The sequence below is a fragment of the Odontesthes bonariensis genome, chromosome 10 (assembly GCF_027942865.1).
Source record: "Odontesthes bonariensis isolate fOdoBon6 chromosome 10, fOdoBon6.hap1, whole genome shotgun sequence".
Lineage (NCBI taxonomy): Eukaryota > Metazoa > Chordata > Actinopteri > Atheriniformes > Atherinopsidae > Odontesthes > Odontesthes bonariensis.
The window spans coordinates 1,850,171-1,874,799 of record NC_134515.1 but is presented as its reverse complement, the minus strand read 5'-3'; the positions used below and the strand labels follow the sequence as shown (position 1 = coordinate 1,874,799).

Genomic DNA, 24,629 nt, shown 5'->3' with positions numbered 1-24,629 from the left:
AGAATTTAAACGTAAAAAGGATTTAAATGTAAAAAGGATTTATATGTAAAAAAGATTTAAACGTAAAAAGGATTTAAACGTAAAAAGAATTTAAACGTAAATGAATTTAAACGTAAAAAGGATTTAAACATAAAAAGGATTTAAATGTAAAAAGAATTTAAAAGTAAAAAGAATTTAAACAGAAAAAGGATTTAAACGTAAAAAGGATTTAAACGTAAAACGGGTTTAAATGTAAAAATTATTTAAACGTAAAAAGGATTTAAATTTAAAACACTTGTGTACTTCACCATAGTCGATTGCCGATTTTTATCCATAAATCACCAGATTTGTCTCAGTCATTCCGGATTCCTGCTGAAACGAACGGAGGTGCACGCTAACGGGACGACTGCGACATTAAGGAGCTCTTAATGTTTTCCCTTTAAACTCTGCTGCAGAACTCCTGTTGTGTTCCCGCTCAGTGAAAACATCACAACAGTTTGTTCCCTGCCTTCGTTTCATTAGTTCTTAAACACACGTTATTATTGTTATTGATATTATTCTCTCGCTTGTTGATGCTATTTTCCTGCTTCTTGTAATGTTGCATATTTTGAAGATTAAAAGGCTCTCGATCCCGGTCTGGGACAAAGACTTTGGAGCTACAGCCAGACCAGTTCGGTTCACATCAGACCCAAACCAGACCAGTTCACATCAGACCCAAACCAGTTCGGTTCATATCAGACCCAAACCAGACCAGTTCATATCAGACCCAAACCAGTTCGGTTCATATCAGACCCAAACCAGACCAGTTCGGTTCACATCAGATCTGGTTTAGTTCACATCAGACCCAAAACAGTTGGGTTCACATCAGATCCAGACCAGACCAGTTCACATCAGACCCAGACCAGTTGGGTTCACATCAGACGCAGACCAGTTCACATCAGACCCAGACCAGTTGGGTTCACATCAGACGCAGACCAGTTCACATCAGACCCAGACTGATCCAGTTCTGGATCCTCATTTCAACACTTTTATCAGAGCTTTTAATCCGAGTTTAGTTCATTTTATGTGAGATTCATCAGCGTGAGAAGCGTCTTCCTCAGTGTTTGAAGACTTTTCTTCTTCCTTTAACTCCTTTAAAGCTGGAATCTGATGAAAGCCTGAGATTCTTTCGCTGAGTTAGCGCCACACACACACTCCCAAAGTTCATCTTTTGTCCTCTTTGTTTGGGTTGAAAACTACATCCTGTTCCTTTAAAACAAAGGTCGTCCAACGCCAAACTGGACTGGACCGATCTGCCGCCGTCACCGGAAAACAGAAGGAGATTCAATCCAGGAAAAACCTTCCAGAAGTCTCTCTGCATTCGTCCTCTGAATGATTATTGTTAAACAAGAGCAGAGCGGACCCGGAGAAACCAAAGCTTTGGAAACCGATCCTCCAGAACCAACTTCCTGAGGTTTGTGCATCGAAATATAAAGGTCAAAGTGTGCAGGAGTGGGCAGTGCGTGGAAGAAAACCCTCCGGAGGCCGAGTTTACTGAACTTCTTCTTTATTTTAATCCACAGAACCGATGAGAGGATCTGAGAGCCGCCCAACGGCCCCCCGGGTATCCGTCAGCGTGGTCGTTGTGTCTGAAATCTCAGCCAGCAGTGCCCCAGGTCCAGGATCAGACGGTCGGAGGGGGATGATGGGGAAGAAGCTGATTGGGCGGAGGGGAGGGGGTCGAGAGGAAAGTGAAGTCGGAGGTTATAAGGAGGAGATTTTAACGGTTTCGTGCGTGTAGGCGGTGGCCCGGGTGTTGCGCAGGATGCCGGGGATGGGAGCGGGCGACGGGGGGAGACTCTCATCCGGCGTGTTGGCGGGCGGCGTCGGGATGCTGATGATGGCGGCGGTGAAGTCGTGCTCCCCGCAGTTCAGCTTCAGACCGTCCGCCTGAGCGTTCAAACTGGAACGGCTTAGTGAGAAACAAAGACACAAAAACAACAGATTAGCTCGTTTTCAGGTGCTGGGAGGCGGCAGAAATAGAAACATTTGAGTGAAAAAGAAACAACACCTTCTCTCTGTTTCCCGAGGTTTTACGTATCAGGACACCATGAAACCACCAGGTGGGAAAACTCAGTAAATCCAAAACAAGTATGGCTTGTTTCACTGGAAAAAATCAAAGCCTTACCAAGTATGTTTGTCTCATTTCTAATCAAAATATCTCATTACACTTAATATGAGACAAAACTGCCTAACAAGTTCTATTTATACATGTCATGTTGCTGGATTCACTGAGTTTTGACACTTTTTTATTTTGATTCATCCTGATACGTAAAACCATAGAAATTAAAAACTGTTTCATTCTCTTCATTAAGTTATTTCATAAATAAATAAATGCATAAATATAAATAAATAAATAATTTAAAAAATGCATAAATTAGATAAAATCTGCTGCTTTTCATTAAATCTGTAGCAGCAGTTTATCTGGATCCTTTTCACCCTGTTCAGCCGGATCCAGAACAGAACTACACGAGTTGAACGGTTCATTCAAATCTTTACGTTTGCGGCGGGATGGAGGTGTTCTTCACGTGCAGGATGTCCAGCTCCTGGATGCTCCCCCGGCTGACCGACACCGTGGAGTTGGCCAGCCGCATGGCGGCTCTCCTGCGGGCCCGGCGGGGGCAGCAGCCGGTGGAGTTGTTGGTCGCCCCCTGCTGGCTGGACAGGGAGGTGCTGCGACTGGTCCTGAAGCCCACCGACTCCGTCATGCACAGCTCGCTGTAGGTCATCTCGTCTGTGAACTCGTGGTTCTGTGAGGAAACAAAGGGGCAGTCAGAGCTTCCGTTCCTGTTGGAGGAGGCAGGTGAACGGCACATTATGAAAAAGGGGAAGGACGGCCATATTTAGACCAGAGTTTACACATTTAAGGTGGAATTAAAGGGTGTGCCACTCGTCTGAGGCAGGGCTCAGACCTCACATTCATGTTTATCCTGTAAGATATTCAGAACATTTCAGGTTTAAATCTCTTTCATGTCATCAGAAAATTTGGATCTTCTTAACTGTATGAGGCCAAACTGTTTTCTGTAAAATCATCCCGGACAGGACCCACGGTTACAGATTTGGTCTCTCTGACCCGACATAAAAACTACTGAATACACAGCAGATTAAAAACTATCCCATCTCTGGTTCTGGGCAGCTCAACAGCTGTGCTGTGATCTGGGATGTTAGACTGTGATGTTCAGAGGGGTCTGCCGGAGGGGGGCGGAGCCTCACCGTGGTCTTCTCCAGGCAGTGCAGCAGGTGGTGGTGTTGGTGCTCGAACGCCGACTTGTTCTTCACGCACAGAGCCGTGCTGTCACTGTTCCGGTCCTGAAAACACAACAGAGACCAGTTGAGCTCATCACATCCCGGTAAAGGTGTGATTTTATCTGCCTGGTAACAGACCGGTGGCCCAGTCACCAAATAAATACCAACCAGGAAATAAATACAGCCAGGAAAGGACAGAAAGCAGAAGGAATGATTTACAAAGCTCACAAACCAACATTAAATTAACAATAAAACATAGAAAACATCAAATGTTGAAAGTGAGATTTGACTCTTTCGTGGAATATGTTCTTCTACAGGTGGATGTTTCATCTGATTCATCTGATTCTACATGTTTGGTTTCTGCTTTCTATCTACGCTTAACGTTTCATTTGTATAAAACTAATTTTTATGAAATTTTCCCATCGATGCTGATGGGTTGTTTCTGCTGCCCGTCCACATCTGTCAGCTCTAACAGCCTAACCCAACAAGCCTCCAAACCCCTTCAGAACAGTAGAGAGTAGAGTAGAGTATCATTTATCAATCCCGAAGGAAATTAAGGTGTCTACTAGCAAACATATGTCAATACAAAAAACACAAGGCAATATACACAACATTGCACATATAACAGCCATATAGCCCTTCCATAGATTCAGCAAAAAGGCAGATCTCACGCACACACATACACATACACAGTATGTATCTATTGTCCAAGTGAAAAGCAGTAAAAAGAGTCCTGGTGCAGAGAAAAAAACACTAAAACTAAACCTTATAAATCACATTCAGCTACGTAAGATAAGTTTAAAACTGGCCCGTTTCAGTCTGTGCTGGATTATAATGGTGATATTCCCATAAACGCATTGAACGCGGTCTGTTCTGGACCGTTTCTAACAGACCTGAGAACCCTTAAACACCATCAGAACCTCATATTATCGGGCTGAACGATCACACTGAGTCTGCTGCTCCCAACGTGTCCACAGACCTCCATCCTTCAGCAGAACAACAGCAGCTTTCTGTCTTTGGAACGAGGAATAAAGCTGTGCAATCAGCTGAATCTGAAGGATGGGTTCACCAAACCCACTGGAGGCAGCTGTGTCCAGATGTTTGGCTTCTGCAGTGACTGTGGGCTTAAATGAAGTTAACCTTCTGGAGGTTTTCACAGATAAAAACTGATGAGTTCAGCTGAAGGCTTCACTGGGATAAAGTGTGAGATGGAACATCTTTAAATAACTGCCTAAGAACTGTGTGTTTTATAAAACTCTTTCAGGCTTTATCATCTCATTTTAATCTTCTTCTTCATCACTCGCTCAGGTATTTTCCACCGTTATTGTTTTCTCCTCCCTTATCCTCTTACACCTTCTCCTCGTCCCCAGCAGCCGTCCCTCGCTCGGTGCTGAGGACGGATTAAGACTATCGGACTGAGTCTGTGTGTGAGATCTGTGAAAGCTGCTTTTCTGTTCAAACATCTAAAACCCATCGAAGGTTTTATCCTCCGACAGAATCTGAGTTGAAACGAAGCTGAAAAAGGTTCCTGAGATTCGTGCATCCGGTTCATTGTCAGACTTCTGCTGAGCTTTAACACACATTACAGCCCAGAAACAACGTGTCGGGTGGAGAAAAGAGCAGAAGGAGCTGAAAAAAAACCTAGTTCTCACAGTTACTGACTTATTTACAAGAGAATAATAAGAAACCATAATAAGAAATTATTCCAGCTTGCTGTATTCATCTTTGTGGGTCTAACTTTTCACTTTCTACCTCTGGAAGCAGGAGGACAAGATGATTTCAGCCGGATGGAACGCAGCCCACAGGTTTGGCAGCTGGATTCTTGTGATGTCGACAGCAGAATCCATCAAACTGTCTCTGAATCACCTGAACTTCATTCATCTAAAGGACATTTTGTGTCTCTTTCTTACAGATCGACACCCAAAATCTTTGTGTGATCAGGTCTCAGACTTATTTCATTTCAACCAGCAGCCAACTCCAGAGAAACACGAACCATCAGCTGAGGCTGAACTTTCTGCTGTTTGGAAATCTTCTTCCAGCCGGTGTGTATGCATGTGCACGTGCATGTGCACGTGCATGTGCACGTGTGAGCGTGTGTGTGTCTCACCCCGAGTGTTCGGTCTTCTTTGTACTGGAGGAAGGCGTTGGTGGTTCCTTTCTTTGCCATGCGGATCCGAGCCAAACGCACTTTCTGTCAGACAGAAACACAGGAAAACAGCAGCATCAGCACATCACACACACACACACACACACACACACACACACACACACACACACACACACACACACGCAGGAAATGCACGGTGCGCACAATCTGCCCCTAAACTTTCAGTCTCTCGGGTGAATTAAATGGAACGTTTTCTTTGGATCCTCGAGGACAGGTTTGGTGGCAGTTTGCAGGCTGAACAGAGAAACTTGGAGCAAACTGATGAACCAGATTAACACAGGCTGCAGGTTCAGATTATAAAGATGGACAACACATCAGAATGCAATGCAAGAACATCCAGTGTAACCCCCCCCCCCCCAAACAGCTGAGTCATCCCGTAACTGTTGCCATGACATGATGCACCTGAAAGGAAAAATTATTTTCCCACCAAAACAGCTCTGACCAGTCCAGAAATCCACCAGACAAGTGAGGATCTGCTGGCACCCTAACCTAACCTAACCTAACCTAACCCTACCCTACCCCACCCTACCTTACCCTACTCTATCCTAACCTAACCTAACTCAACCCTACCCTACCCCACCCTAACCCTACCCTACCCTACCCTACCCTACCCTACCCCACCCTACCCTACCCTAACCCTACCCTACCCCACCCTAACCCTACCCTACCCTACCCTACCCTACCCTACCCTACCCTACCCTACCCCACCCTACCCTACCCTAACCCTACCCTACCCCACCCTAACCCTACCCTACCCTAACCCTACCCTACCCTACCCTACCCTACCCTACCCCACCCTACCCTACCCTAACCCTACCCTACCCCACCCTAACCCTACCCTACCCTACCCTACCCTAACCCTACCCTACCCTACCCTAACCCTACCCTACCCCACCCCACCCTACCCTACTCTATCCTAACCTAACCTAACTCAACCCTACCCTAACCCTACCCTACCCTACCCTAACCCTACCCTACCCCACCCTACCCTACTCTATCCTAACCTAACCTAACTCTAACCTAACCCTACTCTACCCTACCCTACCCTACCACTGATGGATGCTGACCCCCTACATGACAAACTGTGACTTGCTGTGTTCTGACAGCTTCCCGTCTCCTCTGCTGACTGACTTCATGGACCAGCCTTCGCTCCCACCTTCTGTCTGAGCCACCTGCTTCTGAAAGGTCCACCTCAGACCAGGAACTTCAGACCAGGAACCTCAGACCAGGAACATCCCACCAGATGAGATGAGCTACTATAAACCATCCATAAAGCTATCATGATGCTTGCCCATTTCTACTGCTTCCAAAGACTAAATGCTTACTCACTGCCAGGTGACACCATCACGGTTTGCCAGTGGTCATAATGTTATGGCTGACTGGTGTATTTTACAAACAGCCAATACGCCATGTTTACTTGCATTTTACGTTTAAGACCCAAAGGGAAAAAATTAAGGACCACCACACAATACAGATACTGTTTGATCTACTTCCTTTCCTCAAACTTCTTCTTGGCTTTCATAGAAAACACGATGATGCGAGGAGTTCAGAAGGATAACTGTGGTGCTCAGAGAATGTGACTGAACTCTAAAGGCTTCATGTTTCTGGATGCACTGATACATGCTGACACTGAGCCCTTTGAATACTGATGCCTAATGAGTCCTCTGCTTTGATAAAGTATGTTCTGCTGTAGCTCCTGATGAGGGAGCCGAAGCACCGGGATGCAGCTCCGCCTGCTCGGCTTGTTTGAGCTCAGGCTCTTTAAACCAACGCTGTGGGGCCAGGGAGTTCTGCTGGGTTTACAACCCTTTGAACCTAAAAGAATCAGACCTGCTGGGCTCTCATCTTGTCGGCTCTCTGGTTCTGGTGGTAGATCCGGCTGAAGTTGGACACAATGACGGGCACCGGCAGGGCGATCACCAGCACGCCGCTCAGAGAACAGATCGAACCGAAGATCTTCCCCGCAATGGTGTTCGGAACCATGTCGCCGTACCTGCAGAGAAGAAACAAATGATCAAATTTTCTCTAATGCAAAATTGGGAGAAGGAGAACCCTCATGCCCTGGCGGGACATTCTTCGCTGGATACTCAATGGACTCCTGGGGAAATGGAGGATTGTGTGTCTATTGATGTTGTCAGTCGAGGATGTTGAAGATTTATACACATCTGGATTTATGATTACTGGTTTCCTGCTGTTTGGAGTTGGAGGATACCGGCATATCAAGAAATTAAGAAAACGTGGGCAGCGTTTACAGGGGGATCGACAGAGCCATCAACACTCAGACTGAGATGTTACGTGAGCAGAATGGGAAGCTGGATGTGACCCTTACACAGGTTAGCAGGCTGGCTGAGGTTCCTGGACTCAGAAGAGAAACGGAATAAATCTGGGAGAAAGCTGATCGCTCGGACCGGGCGGAAAAAATAATAAAAAATTTCAATAAATAAATAAATGTGCTGCTGAAAAAAAAATGTAATTAAAAATAATAAAAAAATATATATATAAAAAATAAAAAATAAACAAATAAATGTGCTGCTGAAAAAAAATGTAATTAAAAATAATAAAAAAAATATATATAAAAAATAAAAAATAAACAAATAAATGTGCTGCTGAATTAAAAATAAATAAATAAATAAAGAAGAGAAACGGAATAAATCTGGGAGAAAGCTGATCGCTCGGACCAGGCGGAAAAAATAATAAAAAATTTCAATAAATAAATAAATGTGCTGCTGAATTTAAAAAAAAATTAAAATTAAAGAAGAGAAATGGAATAAATCTGGGAGAAAGCTGATCGCTCAGACCGGGCGGAAAGGTTCTGGAATTTGGCTTTACATTCCACAATTTGGCTGTTTGGATTCACCATTGAGACGCAACAGCAAAGACTTCAAGGCAGGCGAAAAAATTAAGAGTCTGCCTGACCCAAACAGATTGTTATCTGAATCTGGCTCCCCTGTGCTGGCCTTGGCTGCCAGCTGCAGCTTCTCCTGGATGCTATGTAAATAAGACGCTCTGCCCCATGTGCTCCCTCCCCTTCCTGAGGACTCCTGTGGAAACTGTTTAGGCTGGTTGATAAACTTTCCATCGAATTATCCAGACAATGGCCTCTGAGACAGGGTTTCATGGACTTAATTGCACACACACACACACACACACATGCTCAATGATTAACATACCTCACACCTCCTCACCGGTCCCAATGCTTGATGTTTTGTGTATGTTTTGCTTTTTTTGTGCAATCTCAAACTGTATCCTGGTAAGGGTAAAGTGTGAAATATGATTTTTTTCTCCTCCTCTCACCTAACGTGGTACCTTTCTTCTATCTGGCAGCGCTCATCACTGAGCTGCATGGCCACGGTCGCCCGTCTCCCTTGTTTTTGTTTTTATGTTGTCTGTCTGGATGGGTCGTACTGGAACTGCTTGTAATTTCCCCCTCTGGGATTAATAAAGTATTTTGAATTGAATTGAGCCAAATGACTCATAAAGAATCCCAGTCAGAGTCCTCATTCTGCAGTAACATGCCCGCTGGCTGATCTATCCTGCAGGGCTTTATGAGATGATTAATCCTGATGTATCAGCGCAGATTTTTAGTGCTGAAGCTGCTAAACTGGTTTTAATCACACGATATGTGAGCAGTTAGTTCAGTCAAGTGGTTTAAATGGTGCAGGAGGGGTCAGGTGCCAACTGTAGATTAGTGTTTAATGTGAGAGTGCTGAGAGCCGAGTTACAAAAACTTACATTAATCTTTATCTGTGTCAGAAACCTGAATGAAGCCAGAGAGGAAACCAACTGTGCATTAAATGTGGAGAGAAAGTATCCCTCAGTCCTGATCCAGAGCTCATTTATCTCCATATTTATGAAGAATGAGGAAGAGTTCCAGTGAATCATCTTAAAACATGAACATAAACCCAGAATCTGAGGCAGAACCAGAGTTAGTTCAGTTCTGAGCAGCTTTAAAGTGAATATCTGCAGATGTTTCCATGGTAACAGCTGCAGCTGATTCACTGAAACATGTTCCAACATGAACATAAACCCAGAATCTGAGGCAGAACCAGAGTTAGTTCAGTTCTGAGCAGCTTTAAAGTGAATATCTGCAGATGTTTCCATGGTAACAGCTGCAGAGATTCACTGAAACATGTTCCAACACGAACATAAACCCAGAATCTGAGGCAGAACCAGAGTTAGTTCAGATCTGAGCAGCTTTAAAGTGAATACCTGCAGATGTTTCCATGGTAACAGCTGCAGAGATTCACTGAAACATGTTCCAACATGAACATAAACCCAGAATCTGAGGCAGAACCAGAGTTAGTTCAGTTCTGAGCAGCTTTAAAGTGAATATCTGCAGATGTTTCCATGGTAACAGCTGCAGAGATTCACTGAAACATGTTCCAACATGAACATAAACCCAGAATCTGAGTCAGAACCAGAGTTAGTTCAGTTCTGAGCAGCTTTAAAGTGAGTATCTGCAGATGTTTCCATGGTAACAGCTGCAGAGATTCACTGAAACATGTTCCAACATGAACATAAACCCAGAATCTGAGGCAGAACCAGAGTTAGTTCAGTTCTGAGCAGCTTTAAAGTGAATATCTGCAGATTAGAGCTGTAACAAAATCCGGGTTATCCGGTTTTCAACCCGGATAAATACGTCACCCGGGCAGACCGGATGGTGGCATGCATTTGATCCGCCTTAAAAAAAAAAGATTAAACCGGAATATATATATATATATATATATATATATATATATATATATATATATATATATATATATATATATATATATATTCCTAGGCTACAGTCTTTCTCAAGCATGGTGTTCAGTCACGAACACAGTCACAGACACACTGAGTGAAACGAAACCTAACTCCCGCCCCGTTTGTCACGAGCCGGTTCAGTGAGCCATGCCCCCTACTGATCCGTCCTGACTTGCGATCCGTCCGGACGGGACGAATCCCCGCTGACTCGTACTGCTCGAACGGCTCGCGGGCCAGTCTGGCGAATCATGCCGGCTCTGGGTGACTCACGGCCAGACGAGTCACGCGGCAGAATCGAAACTTAAAATGATCCGAGTTGGCATGGATCCGCTAGCCCGTCTGACCGCTGAGTCACCCAGAGCCAGCGGTCAGACGGGCAAGTAGCGGATCCATGCCAACTCGGATCTTTTTAAGTTTCGATTCTGCCGGCAGCAAGGATTGTCGACTCGTCAACCCATCTGACTGCTGAAGCCTTTGTAGCTCGCCACAGGCTCGGTTAAAAAATAACCAGTCGTTGAAAAATAATCATTTAGTGATATAGGGAGGGCAAGATCATTCCATGTTGTTTACTTGTAGGTCTAAACTCAGCATTGCCTCTCCTAATGCTACCACATTTGTTGCTGTGTAAATGCACACACTAGCTGTTGTGTCTGGCTTTCAGATAACATGGCATTGAATTATTACTTGACAAAAATAAATGAATGAAATTGTAGCCGTAGGCTGCTCTTTGATTTATCAAAATGAATTGATAAATGGGACAAAAAAAGGCGAGGCGCATAGCCACTTAACGGCAGAAAGTTTTTTTTTTTTTTAATAAGTGACTCAAGTGATTCAAGTGATCCGTATAACTCGAATCCCCTCCTCGAAATGATCCGATCAGCCCGGATCGCCCAAAAGATTCGAGTTAAGCATCTCTACTGCAGATGTTTCCATGGTAACAGCTGCAGAGATTCACTGAAACATGTTCCAACATGAACATAAACCCAGAATCTGAGGCAGAACCAGAGTTAGTTCAGTTCTGAGCAGCTTTAAAGTGAATATCTGCAGATGTTTCCATGGTAACAGCTGCAGAGATTCACTGAAACATGTTCCAACATGAACATAAACCCAGAATCTGAGGCAGAACCAGAGTTAGTTCAGTTCTGAGCAGCTTTAAAGTGAATATCTGCAGATGTTTCCATGGTAACAGCTGCAGAGATTCACTGAAACATGTTCCAACATGAACATAAACCCAGAATCTGAGGCAGAACCAGAGTTAGTTCAGTTCTGAGCAGCTTTAAAGTGAATATCTGCAGATGTTTCCATGGTAACAGCTGCAGAGATTCACTGAAACATGTTCCAACATGAACATAAACCCAGAATCTGAGGCAGAACCAGAGTTAGTTCAGTTCTGAGCAGCTTTAAAGTGAATATCTGCAGATGTTTCCATGGTAACAGCTGCAGAGATTCACTGAAACATGTTCCAACATGAACATAAACCCAGAATCTGAGGCAGAACCAGAGTTAGTTCAGTTCTGAGCAGCTTTAAAGTGAATATCTGCAGATGTTTCCATGGTAACAGCCGCAGAGATTCACTGAAACATGTTCCAACATGAACATAAACCCAGAATCTGAGGCAGAACCAGAGTTAGTTCAGCTCTGAGCAGCTTTAAAGTGAATATCTGCAGATGTTTCCATGGTAACAGCTGCAGAGATTCACTGAAACATGTTCCAACATGAACATAAACCCAGAATCTGAGGCAGAACCAGAGTTAGTTCAGCTCTGAGCAGCTTTAAAGTGAATATCTGCTCTGATCTCCTTTATACGAAGGGAGAGAAAATAGCACCAAGCGATTGTGAGGTCTGACTTTTTCCTGGAGAACCATTTTGTGATGCAAATGTATTACTCTGTTGAACGCATATTGTTCTGAGAAGCAAGACGCTTTATTTTTTAAACCCCAGCCAACTAGCCGGACTACCTTCATCAACACCAAAACGAGGCTGGAACTCTGCTCACAGGACGCAGCAGGGGGTAAGAAGATGTTCAGAAATGATGTTGCTGATATGGGATGTTACACAGCTTCATGTCAGAAGAGGCGAACTGTCCCTTTAATGATGCAAAGTAAATATGGCCCAACAGTGGGGAAAACCTCCTTAAAAAGTTGAGGAGGAACAGGGTCAATGGGCGAGCCGGATGGCTTTAAATGTCCCATAATGTACTTATGGTCACAGGTTCAAATGAGTCAAAAACAGATGAGCCGCCCTACCAAAGCCCCAAAATAAAGCAACTTAATTGAATTTTAAATCAAAAATCTAGTTTGTATGATGAAACCACCTGTTATTTATCTATTTAACTCAATTCAATACATTTGTTATCATGTATTTTTTGTTACACAAAACAAAAAGACAATCACCAGTTTTCAGGATTACACTTTTTTTTTTTTACCACAAACCAACTGTCAGTTGGACCAACAGTTTTCTTGTTTTCTCAGTTTTCTTTTACATAATAAAGGTTTTTTATTGCTATTATATAAATGTGAAGTAATTACTTCTGAATTAATTATATTGAAAGGGAAAAAAACAGTGAACTTTTTTCTGGTTTAAATGTTTTTATAATTCACGGGTCAAAAATGACCCATAAGACAATCTTTGTGCCCTAGTGGTGTACAGCCCACATGGAAACATAAACAAAAATAAAGTCTGACTTTTTCTAATGATGGGGTCCCTTTAGGAAAAGTCAGAACATTTCAAAAGATAGTGGAAAAAGATAGTTTAAGGTGTTTTTTCTAGAGCTAAACATGGTGGTGGGTCACTTTGGACCCGCAGGACAACAGGAGGGTTAAAGAACACACCAGGTTTGTGACAATTTAAAACAATAATGTCTGAGAAATAATTTCGTTTAGCTTCTTTCACAAAGGACTGGTAACGGTCTGCCTATTATATCTCATCTTCAGGCTGAAAGCATCAGAGGATGTTTCCAATAGAATAAATCATAAAGTAAAAAAATGCTTTTGACTATTTTTTTATTTTTTTATTTTATTATTATAATTTTTTTTATAATTATTTAAATTATTTAAATTATTTAAATTAGTTTTTATTTTTTTATGCTTTTGAGCATTCCTGCCTGTTGAAGAACTCCAACCCAATGAGGAGCTGTTTCAGATAATTACAGGGAAAATGGAACTTTATGATATATAATAAACTTATTCTTGTTATTATGAACTCTTTGGTGAATTGTGGACCAATTATCAGGCTGAGAGGAACTTTTTTAATTTCCTACTGGCTAACTGAATAATTTATTGGAGCTCGGTCTCCATACTTTCTGTGGAATGAAAGTCTTTACATGCAGAATATGCAGATGAGCAGCAGAAATACAGTAAATCAGATACGCAGGTGATGGATGGCAGCTCTCTGCTTCCTTTAGTCCTAATGCTCATATCTCACAGTTCAGTGTTTAAACCCTGAAGCTGATGGCAGAAAGCTGTCGTTTCATCTGGAGTTTCATTTTAGATTCCAAACACGTTCAGAAACTTTATCGGTTTAACTTTATCTGTCGGATTCTGCACGAATGAATGGAAACTTCAGCAGATCTCTCCCTAACTTTGTGTTTCTTTATTTCTACACGTTCGTTTTCAGGTGAAGTGAGATGGTTGAAACACTAGGGCTGGGCAACGATTAAAATGTTTAATCTAATTAATCACATGATTTCCCTGATTAATCATGATTAATCTCATTTGTACGCAGAATCCAAAAATGAATCCAAAAGTAGCGTATAGCTTTTAGCATTTAGCTTTATTCTAAATGTGCTGCCATATGAATGAAAGTGCCATAACATTTGTTGTGCAAACACACTTTTAACATCAGCATCTTTCTGTAGTTTTTATGTAGAAGCCTCGCTCCACTGTCTGTTTCCTTGAATGACTTGCTGCTATCAGTTGTGTGTTTTGCCTTTAAGTGATATTTTAGACTGGAACTACTACGCTGAGAAGACAATTCAACTTGGCAGAGTTTACAGATGACTTTGGTTCTGTCGACTCCGCCGTCTGGAAGAACTTTAAAATGAAAATGGCCGAGTAAAAGTTCCGTACCCTTCTCCATGTTTGGTGGATCCGCCGATTACTTTCTTTTCCTGTTCCACAGCAGATAGCAGCAGACTTTTACAAAATAAAAGCCTGTGAGCAACAGACTTTTACAGAATAAAAGCCTGTGAGCAACATACTTTTACAATAATAAAATAAATAATGCATGTTGTTCCCCCTCTCTCTGCTTCCTGTTTCTCTGAACTTTCCTATGCATTAAAGGCACAAAATCCCCCCCAAAAAATTTAAAATTGTATTTTTTAAAAAAATAATAATAATAAAACCTGCGTTAATGCGCAATAAAATATTTATCGGCGTTAAATTAGACAGTTAACGCGATAATAACGAGTTAACTCGCCCAGCTCTAGTAAAAGAAAGTGCACCCCCTTCAGTTCTCAGGACGTAATAAATCTGCTCCTCAGTAAACTCAGTAAATCCAACCTCAGATGAACAAAACGAACAAAAACTGAGAGAAAACGCAGAAGCAGGGTGTGAAAAACTAAGTGAACCCTTCCTGCTGATCAATGCTCTGAGTAACTGATCATCAGCTCAGTTTAAACGCCTGTAACTCTGAGCCTGAGGCTGCTCCTCTTTGTCAGTAACCTCCTGGTTTCTGCCTGTGTGTGACAACAGAACTCCGTTTAAATTCACCTCCACCGACCTCAGCTGGGAGAGCAAATCAGTGCAGACAGCAGACGGTTGCCAGGAAGCATCTTTGGCAGAAAGCTGTCAGTGGAAGCCACAGAGACATCCAGGATGCATCTGTGCTGAATCACAGGTGAATCCCTCAGCTGAGCCTGAATCATTGCTCTGACTCTCCACAGGGTACCTTCCACTCGTCTCATTATTCATGCTTTTTACAGGCTTCCAGATGATTGGACACACATCATTACATCTGACAAAAAGTGCAGGCACTGTAATCAGTTCACAGAAACCATGCGGCTGTGTTTCAAACCGCATACTTCTCCTACTACTCCTACTAACTTTCTGAGTTAGTATGCGAGTTTGAGTAAGTGAGAAGTTCCCGGATGCATACTAGATTCTCCTAAATGTTGGGTATGCATCATGAGGTTACTACTCATACTCAAACTACCCAAGATGCAACGTAACGTGACGTCGCCGATCGTCATTTCCTGTCAAAACGGCAGTTTCAAGCTAGCTACAACGAGGGTAGGTTCACTTCCTGTTTTCAAAACAAAAGCACCAATTGTATGGTAATGGCTTTCCCTATGATAAAAGGCAACGGGTATTTTATTTTGTGAAAATAACAGGAAGTGCGTTAGCTCACTGCGGCTAGCTTTAGTAGCGCCGAATTCGTGGGAACAAAATTGCAAACAGCCGGTATTTTGTCAGGTTTTCAACACGTTGGGGATCTAAACGACTACTTTCTCACCTGAAAATGTTTCAAATGTTGCTAAAGTTTACAGAGTTTAGAGCTTAAGAGAAATCAGCTTCAGGCCGGCTGATTTCAGCTCGGGCAGGAGCGAAATGCATTGTGGGTAAACGCTCTGCATACTGACTGATCGATCAGTATGTAGTATGTAGAATGTAGTATGTAGTATGTAGTATGTACTATGTAGTATGTAGTATGGAAGTATGTAGAATGTAGGATGCAGTATGGAACTATGTAGTATGCAGTATGGAAGTATGTAGTATGTAGTCTGTAGTATGTAGTATGTAGTATGTAGTATGTAGTATGGAAGTATGTAGTATGGAAGTATGTAGAATGTAGGATGCAGTATGGAAGTATGTAGTATGTAGTATGTAGTATGTAGTATGGAAGTATGTAGTATGTAGTATGTAGTATGCAGTATGGAAGTATGTAGTTTGTAGTATGTAGTATGTAGTATGTAGTATGTAGTATGTAGTATGTAGTATGTAGTATGTAGTATGTAGTATGGAAGTATGTGTATGCAAGTATGTAGTATGGAAGTATGTAGAATGTAGGATGCAGTATGGAACTATGAAGTATGCAGTATGGAAGTATGTAGTATGTAGTATGTAGTATGGAAGTATGTGTATGGAAGTATGTAGTATGGAAGTATGTAGAATGTAGTATGTAGTATGGAAGTATGTGTATGGAAGTATGTAGTATGGAAGTATGTAGAATGTAGGATGCAGTATGGAACTATGTAGTATGCAGTATGGAAGTATGTAGTATGTAGTATGTAGTATGTAGTATGGAAGTATGTAGTATGGAAGTATGTAGAATGTAGGATGCAGTATGAAACTATGTAGTATGTAGTATGCAGTATGGAAGTATGTAGTTTGTAGTATGTAGTATGTAGTATGTAGTATGGAAGTATGTAGAATGTAGGATGCAGTATGGAACTATGAAGTATGCAGTATGGAAGTATGTAGTATGTAGTATGTAGTATGTAGTATGGAAGTATGTAGTATGTAGTATGCAGTGTGAAACTATGTAGTATGTAGTATGTAGTATGGAAGTATGTAGTATGTAGTATGCAGTATGGAACTATGTAGTATGTAGTATGTAGTATGTAGTGGTATGCAGTATGTAGTATGTGGTTTCGAACACAGCCCCTGTTCCATTTTAACAGGTGGAAAAGCAGGTTGGCTCCCCCTACAGATGTGGCATGGAACAACAAATATTAATCTGAACCCTGAACACGCACAGCTATACAATAAATATGTTATTATGCTTTAGAGGCTGACAAAGACACACTGTCAGAAGCCTATCTAATCGAATCGAATCGAATCGAATCGAATCTAACAAGAATAAGACTATAACAAGAATATTTTAATACAGTTACGACCCCTAACCCTGTTCTTGATTACATTTATTCAGGATCTGACTGATGAAAACAGAGTTTTCTGTTGTACATTAGGACGAGGGACCGAGTGAAGCATCGAGGGGAAACCTAACTTTATCGAGCAAAGTTTGACGGATTTTACTCACGTGTGACCATTTTATATTGTTTTATATTGTAAAACACTTTAGAAATCTCACTGAAAATAAAATAGAAAAATAAAACAAGAATAAGTTGAATTGGTTTTCTGTGTATTTTAGTTTAAGCGTGTAAAGAAATGTGGTCATTTTTTTGTCTTTGGTCGCGTTAAAGTTGTAGAAAACAAACGTCCATCTGAACGCTGAACATCCACAGCTGACAAAGACACCGTCAGAAGCCTCCAAAATATCAAGAGACGCATTAACATCATTAACATTAACATTTATCTGCATGACAGAGGCTGGCGTACTTATAATGAGTCAGATGAAGGTTTACAAGCTTATTTAGTGCTGCTTTAAAAGTGTTAAACCTTCCTTTTATGACAGTTTCATGAAATGTTGCAGCTAACGTTAAAGATTACCGTCTGAGACTGTTTGACCAGCTGCAGCTGAGACTTTACTTTGTGGACATAAATGACATAAAAATTAGATTTTTGATCGTTTTGTGTTTCATAAAGTTAGTGCCGAACAGAAAGCAGGTGACAATGTTGTTTCCTAAATGAAATATTATGATAAATAAACATAATTTTCTGTATTTTTTTACATTAACTAATAAAAATAATAAAAATAATGTTGTGAACAACACAGTCAGCAAATATGAGATGATTATCAAGTTACTAAGCAATGATTTATGGAATTATTCACAGAATTTAGCCTTTGTCACACCTTTTCTGCAACATCTCTGCCTCTGGGCTCTTAAATCAGTCCCTTAAATTACTGAAAATGATAGTTTTGTTCGTTCTGTGCTGTAATATCGGCTCGGCGCCAACTTCCCACAATCCAAAGACCTGATATTATTCCAACAAATTATTGAAATGTGGCAGCCCTGATACGTTACGGCCAACATAAGATCGTGTTTCAGGGCAGCGACCCAAATAAATGGATGAAGGGCAAAATGATAAACTCTGTAACTTCTGTTCGTCCTCGGGTTGAAGAAGCAGCTCAGGATGTTAATGAATGGAGAAGCTGGAGGCTGCGGGGGGGAGACAGACGAGTCAACCACAGGTTGTTCAGATGTTTAACTTGCTGAGCACAGGTGGAACATCAGCTGGAACATCAGCTGAAACATCAGCCTCATTAGCCTGCCGCTTACCGACCCTGTGATTAATGAGGGGTTGTTGAGTTTCACTGTGATTTTTAAAGAAACAAACCGGCTGCTACGTTCAGCTCTGAAACTCAAATCGAATCCAATTTTTTCCAAAGTACTGTACAGAAAGATAAAAACAAAAAAAAATAAATAAATAAATAAATTTAAAGAATAGAATACAAGAATAAATTAAAAGACATAAAACAGCTATATAATTTAAAACAATAATAATAATAAAATAAATAAAAAAAATAATAATTATACTTTCAACATCTCACATCGTGTCGAAAGCAAGGAGAAGAGATGTGTTTTAAGATAGGATTTAAAAACAGACAGAGAGGAAGCCTGTCTGACGTGGAGAGGCAGATCGAATTAAAAGATTAAATAAAAGAATTTTAAAACTGATCCTAAAATGTATGGGCAGCCAGTGAAGTGAGGCTAAAATGGGGGAAATATGCTCGTATTTACGCGTGTCAGTTAAAAGACGTGCGGCAGCAAATGATAAAAGACTCGTCTCCGTAAAAGCTGTGACAGAAAACCTGAGCCAGTTAGTATTCCTGAGTCAGACCGGAGACAAACTAGTTGTCCTGGTTGGTAACCAGCTCGAGTTTCATGACAGCAAAACCTTTGTCAATGAGTTCCCATCGTCTGAAAAGTTTCATTTTCTAACGCGGGTGCACCATGAACTAAACTACGAGAAGCCCTCAGGGGACCCTGCCAGCTGGGTTGGACCACCATTTCTGACGGTTCCAACCTTCTGAGATGAGTCAGATCGACCATCGGCTTCCCACAGCAGGCCTGTGACAGCGAGCTGCCAGTCTAACAGCTAAAATCAGCTAAAATCAGGTAAACAGCTGAAATCCCTTTCAGAGTCTCCGTGTAAAACGCCACCATCAGCAAAGAGAGGCGTCTCTGTAGGCCCAACGGCCCAAAAGCATCCTCAGTGAAAACTGTCCCATCAATGCTGATCGGAGCTGTAGTCGGAAAGTACCAGAGACTACTGCAGAGTAAATAGACACTGACTGAAGGATGATTAAACTTTCCAAATGTTCTGTGGTCACTATTAAAGCATTTCCAGACTGTTCTCTGCTCCAGAACCACGACAGGAAGCACTCGCTGACCCCTGAGAGTTACAGGAAGGTTCAGATTGGGCTTCAAAAGCTTCCAAATGTTCCAAAGAGTCAACTCTTTACAGTTTAGTGCCTGAAACAGTTAGTTTCTTGTTCATATTTAATGTGCTCGTGGGTTAGTCTCAGAGCTGTGAGGGTCAGAACTGCTCCGTGACGCAGCTTTTTATGCCACCACAGGGTGGGGTGAATATATGTGCTGTAATTTAAATGTTTTCCATCTGAATGATGCATGCAAACACAACCGTATAGATTTAAACTGCTGATTACAGCTGCTCTTCCTCTGTGGTGCTGGGAGAAGCCTGGCTAACTGCGGAGGTAAAGAGCCACTGAGAGAGGCGCATTAGCAGAGAAAAGCCGTAATTATAGATTCAAGCAACACTGCAAGGTTTAGCTTTGGGTCACGTGAGACGATGGAGATCAGTTTCCTCTTAGTGTGGTCAGGACCGACGGGCCCAGGACCGACGGGCCCAGGACCGACGGGCCCAGGGCCGACGGGCCCAGGGCCGACGGGCCCAGGGCCGACGGGCCCAGGGCCGACGGGCCCAGGGCCGACGGGCCCAGGACCGACGGACCCAGGACCGACGGACCCAGGACCGATGGACCCAGGACCGATGGACAGATGGGCCCAGGACCGATGGACTGATGGGCCCAGGACCGATGGACCCAGGACCGATGGACTGATGGGTCCAGAACCGATGGACTGATGGGCCCAGGACCGATGGACTGATGGGCCCAGGACTGATGGACCCAGGACCGATGGACAGATGGGCCCAGGACCGATGGACTGATGGGCCCAGGACCGATGGACCCAGGACCGATGGACAGATGGGCCCAGGACCGATGGACCCAGGACCGATGGGCCCAGGACCGATGGGCCCAGGACTGACAGGACCGATGGGCCCAGGACCGATGGACAGATGGGCCCAGGACCGATGGACCCAGGACCGATGGACCCAGGACCGATGGACAGATGGGCCCAGGACCGATGGACCCAGGACCGATGGGCCCAGGACTGACAGGACCGATGGGCCCAGGACCGGCTGGATTTGGCCTTGTGAAGCACAAAGACTGAAAGTATTAGGAAATGTTCCAATAACATCTCCTGCAGTTGTAATTTTTATCTTATTGAACATGAAATTGTTAAATGTTTAATGTTTTCAGCATGTTTTGTCATTAAGTTAGATTTTGGATTGACAGTTTTGTCATTATTTTAGTTTTATAGCCATAAAAACAGCCAAATATCCTGATAACCAGACAAAACGAAGAGCTTTTTGTGGTACTAAAGCCGCAGAGTCTCCTTGTTACATTCGTATTTCCTCTGAAATTACATTATTTTCTTTGTGATCATATTTCAAAGTAATCAAATGCATTGTAAGCAACATAAAGGTTTGACACAACAAAAGCAGCCGCTGAAAAACGACCTACAATCATGGTCGACACCTGTTTTAATGCCCGCACACAAGCACACGCTCCCATAAAGTGGCCTGCTGTTTGTGTGCTTTTATGGGCCGACGGCGGCCGTAAATCGCCTCTCAGCTGAGAGCCAAACGTCGGACAGTGCACCTTTTATAGAGCATTCGTTAGCTTTGTGATGCAGCTGATCCCTGTGGGCAGGTGTTGATGCAGCCTCTTAAACCGTGTTATTCCAGCAGTGTGGATGCAAACTGACCGACCCAACCCTAACACAACCCCAACCCAACCCTAACCCTCCTCAACTGTCTGGTACCTGCAGCCAGTCAGGCACATAAACAAAAATGATTGTTTAGCTCCTGTGTTGAACCAAAGGTGAGGTCATAAAATGCACAATAACTCGGTTATTTCAGTTTGAAAACAGACGTAAAATGTCTCTTCCTCTTTTCATCCGCTCGGACCTGAACGCCGCTCACCGCCGCTGTAGCGTAACTTCCCTTTGTGGCTTATGTGTTGTGACTTTTTCAGCTTTCGTATTGCGTTGACCCTTCTGGGCCACCGTAAATATAAAGTATAGTTATTAAAAAACTGTGACTTTGATTTTATTAACGTACAAAACGAACAACCCGAATAACCCCGAGTAATAACCTTTGAATAATAGACCTCATTTACAGTTCAGAGGCCTCTTTTGTTACTGAGGTCTTTGGGAAAATGCAGATTATTTTTGTTTCAGATATGGAGGGCTTCATGAGCCGGATCTCAGCCAGAGTCAAGCCGAAGTTTAGTCGGACCTCAGCCGGAGTTCAGCCAGAGCTGAAACAGAGTTCAGTGACAGCTCAGGCAGAATGCCGCTGGAATTCAGCTGGAGTTAGAATGGAGCTCAGCCACATTTTAACCAAATGTAGCGTGCTCTCAGGAAAGACAGAGAACGGAGATGTTTACATTAACCTTCCCCCCTTTTTTCAAATGTCTTGACATCGAAAACATTTCACTGTTTATGACCCTTTCAACGGATTACCTAAAGAAGATAAGGACCCAGATGTGAATTCCGACTAAATGGGGTTCTTTGTTTCCGAGTCTTCTCTCCCCCAGACCAGCTACGAATAATAAATTATGTAGGACACCTCCTGATAAGAGAGCAGATGTAGCCTCAACTGTCCTGCTGGTCCAACCTGGAGGAATGCCACACTTCCCTATTTTCAGAGAGTGAAAATTCCACTATAAACCTCGCTTTCCGTAGACTGAAAGTGTGAAAATCATTACTGGACAAACCTACAGATCATTTTGAAACATTCGCCATTCTTGTACCTTCTTTAATTATCAAGTTATGAAAATTGGATTTTAAAGAGAATCCCTCTCGTGGAGCCACAGCGCCCCCCAAAGGACATGGATAACGGACACTTTTCTTTATGTCAGCCTAAACAACCATGGACAATTTCAACTACGGATGTTTAATGTTCTCACTATGTGCAATGCATAACCTAATAGTGTTTAATTCCACAGGTATTACCCAAACAGCTACAGATCATTCTAGTTAACAGCAAGCAAAGTTGTCATTACCATTTTTGTCATGATAATATGAAGTATTGTATGCTGATAACTGTCAATGCTCATATGGATGTTTATGCCTGCTTGTATGCAACATTATTGTCTGTTAAGAACATTATATTGTCTAAAATCACTGTCATATGGGTTAAATACGGTATAAGAAAGGAGCAGAGATTTCCCTTTTCTTTGTCTCATGAATTCAGCGTGGTCAACCCCCCTTTTTCCCTTGGGTCAAAAGCCAGCTGAACTCTGATTGGACGAAAGCTGACATGTGATCTCCAGCTTAAAAGAGAGGCGCGCATGAACTCTTGTCTCTTCCTTTTTCCCTTGCTCTTCCGCTTTTTAGCTTAAGCCTCTGGTCTTTTGCTCCGTAACTATTAATTCCCCATTTTTTTTAGACTTCCCCTTTTTTTTAAAGTCTGGCCCGATACACGCGAGTGTTGGCTAAATCACACATCCCGGCCAAGAAGAACAGCCAACCCAACGACGCCCATCCGTGGTAACCAAGGCAACGTGGCCCAAGGACTGACGTTCATCTCATAAGGAACCACGACTCTCCGGCAAAGTAAGGCGCATAAAGTCTGATTTCTTTGGAGCAGTGGAACTCTGCTGAACTCGGAGTACTGAATCCTTCCTCTGGAAATGATGGTTGGGCAGAGATCCGTAGGACATAACCGGCCGAAGTGATTAGCCAGAGAAACTGAGTGTGGAGGCCCAGACTGTACTACCGTTTTAAACCCCGTCACTAGCCCTCCCGTTTAGCTAAGATATCTCTCCCTTTCAACCGTATTTCCCTATAACTATTGCAAAATACCCATATTCTGTCTCTTATCAATTGTTTATACCCCTATACTGTGCAGTGTTGAATAAATGTTTTGTATTAATCCACTTAAAGCGTCACAGAAAGTTACTAAGCTGGTTATCTCTCCAAACAGGACGTACGACTCAGAATGAGACTGATTGATTAATGAATTAATGAGATCAAGTATTAATTAATTAATAATTTAATATACCAGGATCGCAAGATTTTAAACAGTCTTCCTCTTTGGACTGTAACGTAACAAATTAAAATAAAGAGGTGGTGCCCCCTGCTATTTTCGAGGTAAATATTAATTAATAACGTGCTAACGCTACACAAACGTCAAAAATAGAGTTCAGTTACCACTGAATTCAAAATTCAACTGGTGCCGGAGTTCAGCCGGAGTTCAGCCGGAGTTCGGCCGGAGTTCGGCCGGAGTTCAGTCGGAGTTCAGCCGGAGTTCAGCCGGAATTCAGCCGGAATTCAGCCGGAGTTCAGCCGGAGTTCGGCCGGAGTTCAGCCTAAGTTCAGCCGGAGTTCAGCCGGAGTTCAGCCGGAATTCAGCCGGAATTCAGCCGGAATTCAGCCGGAGTTCGGCCGGAGTTCAGCCGGAGTTCAGCCGGAATTCAGCCGGAGTTCAGCCCGGAGTTCAGCCTAAGTTCAGCCGGAATTCAGCCAGAATTCAGCCGGAGTTCAGCCGGAGTTCGACCGGAGTTCAGCCGGAATTCAGCCGGAGTTCAGCCGGAGTTCAGCCGGAATTCAGCCGGAATTCGGCCGGAATTTGGCCGGAATTTGGCCGGAGTTCAGCCGGAGTTCAGTCGGAGTTCAGCCGGAATTCGGCCGGAGTTCAGCCGGAGTTCGGCCGGAATTCGGCCGGAGTTCAGCCTGAGCTCAGCTGGAGTTAAGCTGGAGTTAAGCTGGAGTACATTTACCTCTCTGCCAGATTTCGGCAGCATGGAGGGCTTCATGAGCCGGATCTCAGCCAGAGTCAAGCCGAAGTTTAGTCGGACCTCAGCCGGAGTTCAGCCAGAGCTGAAACAGAGTTCAGTGACAGCTCAGGCAGAATGCCGCTGGAATTCAGCTGGAGTTAGAATGGAGCTCAGCCACATTTTAACCAAACGTCAAAAATAGAGTTCAGTTACCACTGAATTCAAAATTCAACTGGTGCCGGAGTTCAGCCGGAGTTCAGCCGGAGTTCGGCCGGAGTTCGGCCGGAGTTCGGCCGGAGTTCAGTCGGAGTTCAGCCGGAGTTCAGCCGGAATTCAGCCGGAATTCAGCCGGAGTTCAGCCGGAGTTCGGCCGGAGTTCAGCCTAAGTTCAGCCGGAGTTCAGCCGGAGTTCAGCCGGAATTCAGCCGGAATTCAGCCGGAATTCAGCCGGAGTTCGGCCGGAGTTCAGCCGGAATTCAGCCGGAATTCAGCCGGAGTTCAGCCCGGAGTTCAGCCGGAATTC

General features: G+C 43.2%; 1 protein-coding gene across 1 annotated transcript in view; it reads right to left on the bottom strand.

The window, feature by feature from the left end:
• Positions 1-1,367: 1,367 nt before the first annotated feature.
• Positions 1,368-24,629, bottom strand: part of kcnd1 (potassium voltage-gated channel, Shal-related subfamily, member 1) — a 113,492-nt gene continuing 90,230 nt past the window's right edge. The window contains exons 5-9 of the mRNA XM_075475907.1: positions 7,262-7,424; positions 5,372-5,455; positions 3,232-3,327; positions 2,518-2,768; positions 1,368-1,930 (exon numbers count right to left, since the gene is read on the bottom strand). Of these exons, the coding sequence (XP_075332022.1) occupies positions 1,723-1,930; positions 2,518-2,768; positions 3,232-3,327; positions 5,372-5,455; positions 7,262-7,424 (802 nt within the window). The 3' untranslated portion in view covers positions 1,368-1,722. The remainder of the gene's footprint in view (positions 1,931-2,517; positions 2,769-3,231; positions 3,328-5,371; positions 5,456-7,261; positions 7,425-24,629) is intronic.